General features: G+C 38.1%; 1 protein-coding gene across 1 annotated transcript; it reads left to right on the plus strand.

Annotated features, from left to right (window-relative positions):
• The first annotated feature begins 482 nt into the window (after window positions 1–482).
• Window positions 483–10,654, plus strand: LOC307142032 (exocyst complex component 3-like protein). The gene is made up of 11 exons (XM_079842554.1): window positions 483–761; window positions 2,606–3,140; window positions 3,240–3,333; window positions 3,464–3,577; window positions 3,649–3,749; window positions 3,868–3,966; window positions 4,151–4,286; window positions 4,661–4,774; window positions 4,867–5,019; window positions 8,969–9,093; window positions 9,259–10,654. Exons 1-11 carry the CDS (start codon window positions 659–661, stop codon window positions 9,410–9,412), a joined length of 1,728 nt encoding a protein of 575 aa, XP_079698680.1. The 5' UTR covers window positions 483–658; the 3' UTR covers window positions 9,413–10,654.
• Window positions 10,655–11,091: the final 437 nt, after the last annotated feature.

An 11,091-nucleotide genomic window follows, 5' to 3' on the forward strand; every position in this document is an offset into this window, starting at 1 on the left:
AAGTTGTGATCATTTTGATATGTATAGGCCTTAGTAACAAATATGATACAGGCTTTAAGGTAGCATTAATCAGATTTAAGACTTCAATGTCTGTTGGTTTGTCAGCATACCATAATAACACCATAGTAACAGGGGAAATACAAGTGTTCTGTCTTACCTGCACATCTACATGATGTCATGTTTGTGTATTGGCTCAATACTGCCATGGCACTTATAACAATTGGTACAATATAACAATATTACTATTGCAGTTTGTAACACAGTGTAGTAAAATGTGCTGTTTTGAAGTTTTTTTGTTTCCTGGTTTTAATCTGGCACAACCAAAGAGCTGAAATCACTTTCATTTACTCTTGCATAGTGTCAGAGACTCCAGTTGGCCCAAGGACATTACATCTGTAATGTGAGAGGGCAGTATGAGAGTGGGTTTCACTTTCATTTACTCTTAAAATTAGGTCGGAATGCCCAGTTAGTCCAAGGGTGTGGAATCAGGAGAGAGGAAAGTACCAAGCAACCAATGGCTAAGCTGTAAATCCATTGGCTGGAATATGTTCATGAGGGGAAACTTCTATAAATGTACCTGATTTGAGCATTGTAATCTAAGAATTTACTCGGATGTACACTGCAGACCAAGCAAGCTCTTCATTTGTCTCAGTCAAGTATGGCATTGAAGCAAACAAGAATACTTTACAATAAGTTGAAATGGAAAAAGCAGCATGGGAATGAAGAGAAACCTTTAATGAAAAACATAGAGCAGACAGATGGTAAGACACTCTCTTGTTGATTTTCTATAACAGTCATTGATTTCACTCTTGTTATTTATGTAAGCATTTTTGCACTTTGTTGGGAAAGCCAACATGTTTCTGTCGGAATACTATGCAAGCATATTGTTTCATGTTTTGCATGGTTTGCATGGTTTGATTAATCATATTTAAGTATTGGGTTAAACAAGATTTCAAAGGGATTACATTTTCACCTGCTTTTGGATCAGACGAGACTCTTTTTTGTGTATTTAATGTATTAAAAAAATACATTAAAATGCAACTCCTCCATAATGACTTGAATATGTTCTATGCTGAGATTTATTTATTTATTTTTACATTTTTATGAATAAATTTTTTTTTTTAATTAATTTGGATTGTTGTGGAGAGATTAGGCCCCGTCCACACTATGCCAGAGCTTTCCCTATCCGATCTTTTTTCCCCCCTCATTTCAAGAAATATCTGCATACACACGAGAGCACTGAAACCGACTCAAAACAATGTAGTATACATGCCAGACCAGTATGTGGTGCTGTAATTCTGCCAATGAAATACTCTAAAAACGGAGAAGAAGAGTTGTGGCTAGTAGGGGTACAGCAATGGTAGGAAGTGAGGCAAAAATCTCACAATAAAATTGCAATAAATAAATTTGCTACTTACCAGGTGTGTTTTATTAACACCTACCCCAACCCTAAACCTGCCCTTACAATAATGCAAATACAGTAATTAAATTACGCAACATTGATGTGCGCTCTCTAGTCTTTCCCGTGCGGGAGGTGGTGTGATGACATCACCGTTTCACAAAATATACGGATTGGCTGTACACACGAAAACGCAAGGGTATCTTTTTCAGATTAATCCACTCTTGGTCCCGGTTTCAAAAGTATCGGTTTCATGCTGCCAAAATGCCGGATCCGTGTGATTCAGCTGTCATAAAAAGCCTTGTGGTGCAACCAATATGCAGGATAACAAACAGGAAATATCATAGAGAAGACCTGTCACGGAACAGGCGCAGAATGGGATTATACAGTTTATTTGAGACACACAGCAGGCAGGACAAGAGATGGTAGGAGAGGAGATGAACACAGTCAAACAGAAGGCAGGGAACAAAGCATCAAGTCTTGACTTGAACCACACAACAGGAAAGGTAGACAGGCACAACCTATAAATAAATCCATCAACGGGCAAGGAAAGCACATGACGCACAAGTTGTCACAGGTAACAAACACAACTAACTTAATACAACAAACTGTCAAAACATGAGGGAAAGAGAACACAATAAATAGGGAGCAGAGAACATGAGGAACAGGTGAGCACACTCAGAACAATGAAGACTTAAAGAGGGCTTAAACAAGGGGCGTAGTAACAGGAAACAAGGAGGCTGGAAGAGAGGACAACATGGCCAACACAAACAGAGACAGAGCCATGTGCTCAAGCTCAAAACAAACAAGGAAACATTAAACTAAGATAAGACAGAACAGACAAATGAGAACCATGACAGGACCCCTGCAGGCCCTCATGTGTCACAGTCAATAAGTCTCTTAACATTTTAGAGAATTTTACCTTTTTAAGGTTAATTTAGCTTGTAAAAACTCCCCCCAGAAACTGAATGATACTTATAACTGAATAAAACTGAATAATTCATGATCTTTGAAATAATGTTTAAGATTCACAAGTTTAAGGAAGACTTTTATATTTGATGGTTGCACCACAACATCAATTTACACTTATCTAAAAAATTATATAAATGTTTTTAAAACTTATGAAACAAAAATGAATGCAAACATGAGCTTTATAGACTTTTAAAATATGTTTTCCTTTTCTTTATCATGCACACTCTTATTTAGGGAAACAGACGTGTGAATACATGGAAAGTTCAGATCAGTGTGGAGTGTATCCTGATCTGATTCCCCCAGATGTTGAAGTGAGTGGCAAGAAAGCGCTTGATATTCTCAGAACGATTCTGAGTGACCAATTAAACAATGACGACCTTGACCAGGCAGCTGAGGTGTTGAAAAAATGGAGCAAACTGAACGGTGTTACCATAGACAAGAAAGGAGGCAGCTTCCCTCAAAACTGGCTCTTTGAGTATCTTCAAGAAGTAGATCAGTTTGTGGAAAACCACATTCCCACACTGCCAGTAGAGGGAGCACCAGGATCTCAGCTAGAGCAGTTACAAGCTTTCCTAAAGAACACACAGAGCATGATATGCTATGAGGTGCTTCGATTAACACCTGTACTGGAAGACACTGGACTGCTAGTTCATCTGACTGAAAGTTACAGCCGTCACCTCTTGACCAAATTGGACCTGCTCCTAAACAGAGATCTCTCTGTGAATGAGACCTTCTGCCTTTTACAGTGGGGGAAAGATGTTTTCTTCAGGTATGAAATTGATTGTTGTTTACTTTTCTGTATATCTGCTTGTAATAAACAAATGAAGCATGAACTGTTGACGAATATATGAACTAATTTATGTTCCAGTCCGGATTCACAGCATGTCTTCAGAGTGCATGACCCTCTGCTGTTGACGGGATGGTTTGAGAAAGCAACGAGGAAACTGCTGCCAATACTAAAGGTCATGATATGCTCCACCTTTAATTGTTAAAAGCATTATCAATGTATTAGGCTAACAAGGAGGACCTTAAATAGCTAAATGTTTAGGAAGGCCATAAAACTCTGTCTCTGTCCCACTTTAAATGCCACAGAATGAAGTCTCCAGGGCTTTACAGAACATCCTGCACTATGATAAGCAACATGGACATAATGAGGACTCAATGGATGAGGAAACATTCAGAAGACTTCACATAGATGTTATTCAGGTAAACAATGCACAGGTTTTTTTTTTTAAATATGCATTGCACACTTATTTAAGGTTGTTATGTCTTTACAGTATCTGAATGCTGTTATTAAAAATTCTAAAGAATTTGGCAAGACCCTTATGTATGAGGCACAAACGCTCTGTCTTAAAGAGCTTCATCGTTTTGTTCAAAAGTAAGTGTCTAAAATGTATATATCTTCATATTATCAAAGTATTTGTTTATTGGTTTCTTCATACCAACATACTGAAATCATGTGAACATTAATAATAACTTTTACTTGGTTTTTCTAGGTATGTGGATGCAGAGAGAAAACACCTAAAAAAAAGGCAACCCCTGAACACAAAGTCTGTGTACCTGTTTCGGCTCATCAGCACCTGTAGGCAACTCAGGTGAGTTTTAATTTGAACAATTAATAGAATAATAACTATATATTTTACTCTAAACCTGTCCAGTGTATAATTAACTGGTTTCATTTGCATAATGTTCTGATTCATCCTATATTACCGGAATTATGTTCATACACAGGCAACCACAGAACTACAGTTCTACATGTTTATGTTTATTTTGCTGTAGATTTTTTGCTCCCCAACTCAACAATCCAGATACAAACGACAGCGGCAATCTGTTAAACATCCTCTGCTGCATGCTGGAAGAGCTGGAAGATCACGTTTTGTCTATTGTACAAAAGATGATGAAACACTTTGCACAGGTATGCCATTATTTCATCATCAACCGTTTATGCATGAAGGGAAAGTTGGGGGATTTCCCAAATGAATAGAATTCAGAAAAAATGGAATTTCCCACACATTTTGAGATAATTTTTTGTTAGTTTACAACTTTACATACATACCTATCAGGTTTTTCAACACTTTAAATTTGTTTGCTTAGTAAATGTATTAGATCATGAACAAACAACTAACAATACTTTTCAAAACAAGCATTTCAATCACAATAGTATATTTATAAATATACATTTATATATAAAAGTAATAATTATGGAAATTATTTGTTTGTGTTTGTTTTATTATAAATTTAAAAAAAAACTTGGAAATGATTATAGCTTCTCTGTAAATACATTTCCAGGACAGTTTAAGACGTTATTTCAAGAGGGGTGAGCAAATTCATATCCTGACCGAGGAAATCCAAAATCAGTGTGCATCTCTGCCTCAGAATGACGAGGGAAAGGAGATTCAAGAGGTTGGTTCTGAACTCATAAACCCACTCAAACTTAATTCTTCAAAAACAGAATTTTAGCTTTACATAACTCTTTCACCCTTTCTTTCTGGTAGATCTTTGTGAATGTGGCCTACGACTGTGTTTTACGTGTGTACCTGGATTGCCTGATGAACAGCAAGACCAAACGGCTTGAAAAGAGATGGGGAAATGTCGGAGAAAGGATGAAAGAGGATGCTCTCAATTTTCAAAACACATTCACTGAACTGGTAAGAAATCTTTTTACTTTTGTAATTATGTAATTGTAATTATACTCACAGTGGTGGTGCAAAGGCCTGGTTATTGTCTGTTCAAGGTACAATTGTTACATTTTATAAAAATAAAAAATAAATAGTAAAAAAAAAAAACATAGTTTGAGGGAGCTGATAACTTCCATTGCTTATTAGAGCAAATTATACAATGCAGACTAAATTATCCTTAAAGCTAGGGTATAGGCAATGTTTTTCCATTAACACTTTTTGTTATACTGGTTGAAACTCTCTTCATCCTGATAGCAATCAATAATAGAAGGAGTCTAGTTATTACAACATGTACATGTACATAAAGTTCTGTCATGAAACTCTAGATGGCGCACAGGTCACAGGCTGATAGGTCCTTAACTCAATCTGCTTGCAATCAAATCATTCTCAATTCATAGTTTTCACGTGAAGTCACATGCTTATAGGAACGCCCACCTGGAGGGCAAAACAAGGCTCTCCTCCATTGCCCACCAGTCATTTTTCCAGGTTTGTAGTCAGTATTAATGCAGTAAGACAGTGATATTAAACTACCAAATTCATTATACACCTTATTGATGTTGCATACTTTGTACAGGAAAGCAGACGAACACAGAATATTAATGCAACACAAGTTTTCTCGTTAAGTATTTTTCCCATCGAAACCCATTATAAAGAAAACACGTTGCGTTCATATTCTTGGCTCATCTGCTCGCCCGTGTATAGTATGCATCATCAAAAAGGTGCAAACTGAATTTGATCTTTTAATATCACTGTTTTAGTACATTAAGGCACTTTAAGGGTGGATTGCACAAATACGAATTCTTTAGCCCTTCGTCAGTTCACCCTCTGTCTGCTGCTTGATCAGCTCTATAATTCTAAAGGCCTGTTCACACCGGGACGATTTTCGTGCGCGTTTATCGCCGACGTTTAACGCCTAGTGACTAAACAAAGGGTGCCAATGTGAGTGTGCACACCGACGCGCAAAACAGCAGGCGTAAAAGCGTCATTAAAAAAAAAACAACGGCTCGGGTTCGTTTTTTTGTTTTGACGCGGCGCGTTAAAAACTGGCCGACCAATGAGATCAGCGCTTTTGTTCACGTGCCTGGAGCACAAAACGGTCTTGCCGAGCACGCATTGATACGACGAAGAAGTAGTAAGTAGACAAAGAAGAAGATGGGCTGCTAATGCTGCTTGCCAGTTAGCAAAAAGTGTGTGTGAATGGTTTTGGCCATAGACATAATATATCTATGGTTTTGGCAAGCACGTAGATATTGTCTCTCTTCTTCTTCTGTGTGACAAGCGAGTGTCAGAAGCGTAAAGTGCCGCAGCATCACCATGTGTACCGGGAGCACTATCTACTGAATGTGCACGTTCACTCGGCGCATCGCCAGTTAAAATCGCTTGGGTGTGAACACTCAATACACGCCGAAAAACGTCACGAAAAACGTCACGAAAAACGCTGGTGATAAGCGCGCAATATTCGTCCCGGTGTGTACAGGCCTTAATGCTTTACTGCGTAATTAATCTGTGTTTAAAATTAAGTGGTGCAACAACTCGATTTAAAATATAACCCAGATCAACAAATCCCTGATTAACGTTAAATTTTGCCTAATTTATTTGGTGCAACTCACCCTATAGTGTTTTTCACGATAAGCGGTTTAAAAACGTCCTGCTGTTTTTAGTGATTTAAATACTGCAGCAGGTGCTGCATGTGGATCATAAGTGCCCAAAACGTGCATCTTGTTCACATATTTTTGTTTTGAGATGGAAATTTGACAGACTTGTGCTGCAGCTCTATGGAGTTCTATGGCGGTTTTGCCTTCCAAGGCTCCGCAACAGTCACTGAAAACTATGAATAGGGCGCACAGCTGATTAGTTCCAGCTTTATCAGTAGCCAATGAGCTCGCTGCTCAACCTTCAAAAACTGGTCAGCATTTGCTGTAGCAGCTGCAGCGTGCTTTCAGAAACCCTCCACCTTCCCAAGCTCCACCTGTATAGATCTGCGACGGGCAGTGTTGGGGAAAGTTACTTTTAGAAGTAATGAATTACAATATTGCGCTGCTCCCTTAAAAAGTAACGAATTGCGTTACTTAGTGACTTTTTATGGAAACTAATGCGTTATGTTACTTTTGCGTTACTTTTTTTTACCTGGGCTGGGCTGGGCTGGGCTTGCTTGTTTTTTAATAATAACAAAAAAAGTTATATTTTTGGCAAATATAATGGCCCTTTCACACCAAAAGTGAAATGAATAAAGCCCAATTTATACTTCTGCGTTGAGTGTACACCGTAGGCTGTGTGTAGCACGTGTAGCCTACAGCGTAGCCTGACGTGCACCTCTCCAAAAATGTAACAACGCGTCAATTCTACGTGGACCGCAAGCTCTGTGATTGGTCTGCCAGAACCCCTCCCTCAGGGGTTATCTCTGCATGTGTAATTGCACATTGATGCGGACAACGATGCAGTATAAAGGAAAATTGACGTGTATATATTTAAAGGGTTAGTTCACCCAAAAATTAAAATTCTGTCATTAATTACTTACCCTCATGTCGTTCGACACCCGTAAGACCTCCGTTCATCTTCGGAACACAAATGAAGATATTTTAGTTGAAATCTGATGGCTCTGAAAGGCCTCCATTGGCACAATGCACGGTTCACTCTCAAGACCCTTAAAAGGTACTAAAGACGTCGTTACAAAGTCCATCTCACTACAGTGGTTCTACAATAACTTTATGAATCGGCGAGAATAGTTTTTGTGCGCAAAAAAACCCTAAATAACGACTTATATAGTGATGACGATTTCATCACACGGCCTCATGAAGCTTCGAAGCGTTATGAATCAGTGAGTCGATTCAGCGGTTTGGATCGCCAAATTTCAGCAGTTTGGCGGTTTGACGCGCGATCCGATTCATGATTCGACTCACTGATTCATAACGCTTCGAAGCTTCATGATGCCGTGTTTTGAAATCGTCATCACTATATAAGTCGTTATTTAGGGTTTTTTTGCGCACAAAAACTATTCTCGACGAGTAGCAAGTCTCATATTTGCTCTGCAGCAGCAGCGTAGCAGATCTATTCTGCCAAGACAAAACATATCAACATTGTCATATCCATTACCATGCCAAACACTCTGTTACGAATGTTGTGAGACGAAGCAGAGAGATGAAATCCACTTGCACAGACAACTTTAATGAAACTATTCCAGAAATAAAACAGGAACATCCAGGAACTCAAGACCCAAGACACGAACAGGTTAACAGCAAACAAGGACCAACAAAAGACAAGTGAACCACAAGCACACACACACACACACACACACACACACACACACACACACACACACACACACACACACACACACACACACACACACACACACACACACACACACACATATATATATATACACACACACAGGCAGACAAGCTGCTAAAGGGGAAACACCCGGGAAGACTAATAAACATTAAAAACTTCAAAATAAAGCACAGGAAACACTTCAATGTAAAAGTCCAAGGACAGACACAGAGCACTTGTGACACACTCTGAGAGTTGTTAAGACAGAAATATCTTTTGTGGAAGTCCCAGGACCAAAAGAATTTTCCTCTAGTCCAATCATTGCATTCACATGTAGACACGCAGTCACCGAGCACCACAAACAAACACCAGCCACCTTTTACAGTTCCTCCTGAACTAAAACAACAAGCTTATGCTGCGTTCACCCCATGTCCTAATTAATAAAGAGATGACAACCTATGTGACGTTCTACTTGGAGCTGTTCACATCCTCTCCGAAATTGCCTACTTTAAGATACTGAATTAAAAAGAACTTTGACCGTGACAATCAGTTAATCTGTTAATCCCCAAGAGAGCGACGAATTTGCAAATTAGCCAAAAGCATCACCACAATACAGTATTTTCATAGACAATGTATCTGTTTCCTGCAGAATGGCAGTGATGACAAGAGGAACCAGTCTCTCCTTGAGAGACTGAGTGAAGTTTTGCTTTGCAGTGATGTAAATGCACTGAAGATTACCTGTTGTGGTTTGTTCGAAGACTTCCCTAATGACAGGTAAACTCAGCCAATGACACTTGACTATCTTTGTGTAACATTTGTAATATGTCATTACAGGTCTGGAAATGTAGGTTTGATTAATATTTGTGAGATTATTTGTGTGTAAATGAGTGCTTTCGTTTTCATCAGACAGTGCAGTGAAGTCTTCTGAATGTTTTGCAGTGAGCAGTACGTACCTGGTCTGCTGCGCTGGAAGGGGGTGTTATCAGAGCGTCAGGTGAGGGAAGTACTGGATGCAATTCGGGACCTTCACCTGGATCCAAATCCTAGATGTGTCATCCGTCATCCCCTGAAGGGCCTTTGCTGTTGCCTTTGATATGAATAACACCATGAGCCAGAATCATCAAACTTGAAAGTGTTTACATGGCATGACTGTTTTGTGGCAAATCGGTCCCGCTTTATATTAGGTGGCCTTAACTTCTATGTACTTACATCAAAATATAAGTGCAATGTACTTATTGTATTCATATTGTATTGCAAAACACTTTTGCTGATATTGAGGTGGGATACGGGTAAAGTTAGGGACAGGTGTGGTGGTATGGGTAAGTTTAGGGTAGGGTTAGGTGTAAGGGAAGTGTCAACAGTGTAATCATACATGTAATTACAGAAATTAATTACAGATGTAATTACATGCAGGTATAAGTAGTCAAGGCCACCTAATATGAAATGAGTCCGACACATTTTTCTATCCTGCTTCCGTTACAAATTTGCGGGGACCAATCACAAACTGGCTTATCCACCTGGTGCACTTATTGTTATTTGAACTATGCCTGTTGATCACACCTCCTGTGGTCTGATTGGTTGAAGGACTATCCAATTGCGAACAGAGTCATTTGAACTATGCTCGTTGATTATGCCTCTTGTGCAGTAGAAAAGGATTGCTCAGGATTGGTATTATAAACTTGCAATTGCAAGTTATAAAGGGATAGTTATAAAGTCAGTATTGGGATATATAATTGTTATATGTTTAAATGTCATGTATTTTAAACGTAACTGTTAAAGGTTTAAATATTATTTCATGCAGTAACTGCAGGGATAATAAATTATGTCCCCTATGAACTGCACATGTTAATAATATGTAGACCTATTGTTTACATTTTAAATGCAGGTTTCATTAGTCCATAATTCAACGAAGATATTCTTTAAAAATGAAGCCTTTTTTGCATTCCGATTCTAACATCCAAAAGCACAAGACATTTTTTTTCTCTTATTTCTCTTTTTACTACTGTTTTTCTGCCACTACAATGCACGTTGAAAACATTGCAATGAAACCACTGAAAAACGTTTTTAATATTCTTTGTTTCTTCTATTATCATTTTTTATTTATTTAATTTTTTTATGATATTGTTAAATTATTTAATATTTACATTGGTTGCATTTTTTTATGTATTCTAATATAAATGTTTGTTTGAAAATAGGATGCAATGCATTTTTTATTCATTTGGGAGATTTGAATGTGGTACATCATAAGCAATTTATTATACAAGAGTCAGCAGTACTGTATAACGAGTATGCAAGAAGTGCCTTTGGTACCTCAATAAAGACATAAATGGCCGTTTTTTGATTCTTTAATGTATTTTTTCTAAAAAAAAAAAAAAATTGGTTGTTTCCTTCCATATCTTCTTGGTTAAATGCATTTGCATTGTATGTATATGGCTGATTGACAGTTCGTTTTCAAGGATAGGAAGCAGGAGGTAAAAATATGTACACTAAGACCATCCTGTTTTGCTGTAGAGGATACGGCTTGTCGGGAAATCTTCAGTCTTTCAGGATATACACTTTCATTGTGACAGCAGGTTATTTCCTAACTGCACCGGTAACTTGGAATAGCTTACTACTTGACACTCTCACACTATATCCTGTCTGTAGACAACTGTTACGGGCATTCTCATAATCAGTCATTGTCACACATAGATAGCGGCAAAGGAACTATTAAGTTGTGTGTACTGGAATGACTGGATGATGATACTGATTATAAGAGACAATTCCCATAAA

The sequence above is a fragment of the Gobio gobio genome (assembly GCF_949357685.1).
Source record: "Gobio gobio genome assembly, chromosome: 18".
Lineage (NCBI taxonomy): Eukaryota > Metazoa > Chordata > Actinopteri > Cypriniformes > Gobionidae > Gobio > Gobio gobio.

Excerpts from the sequence above, each read along its gene's own strand:
- LOC307142032 (XM_079842554.1), top strand. The coding sequence starts at position 659 with ATGGCATTGAAGCAAACAAGAATACTTTACAATAAGTTGAAATGGAAA. Across the intron at positions 3,578-3,648 it reads TTCACATAGATGTTATTCAG|TATCTGAATGCTGTTATTAA; the intron begins GTAAACAATGCA and ends ATGTCTTTACAG. Across the intron at positions 9,094-9,258 it reads GAAGACTTCCCTAATGACAG|TGAGCAGTACGTACCTGGTC; the intron begins GTAAACTCAGCC and ends AATGTTTTGCAG.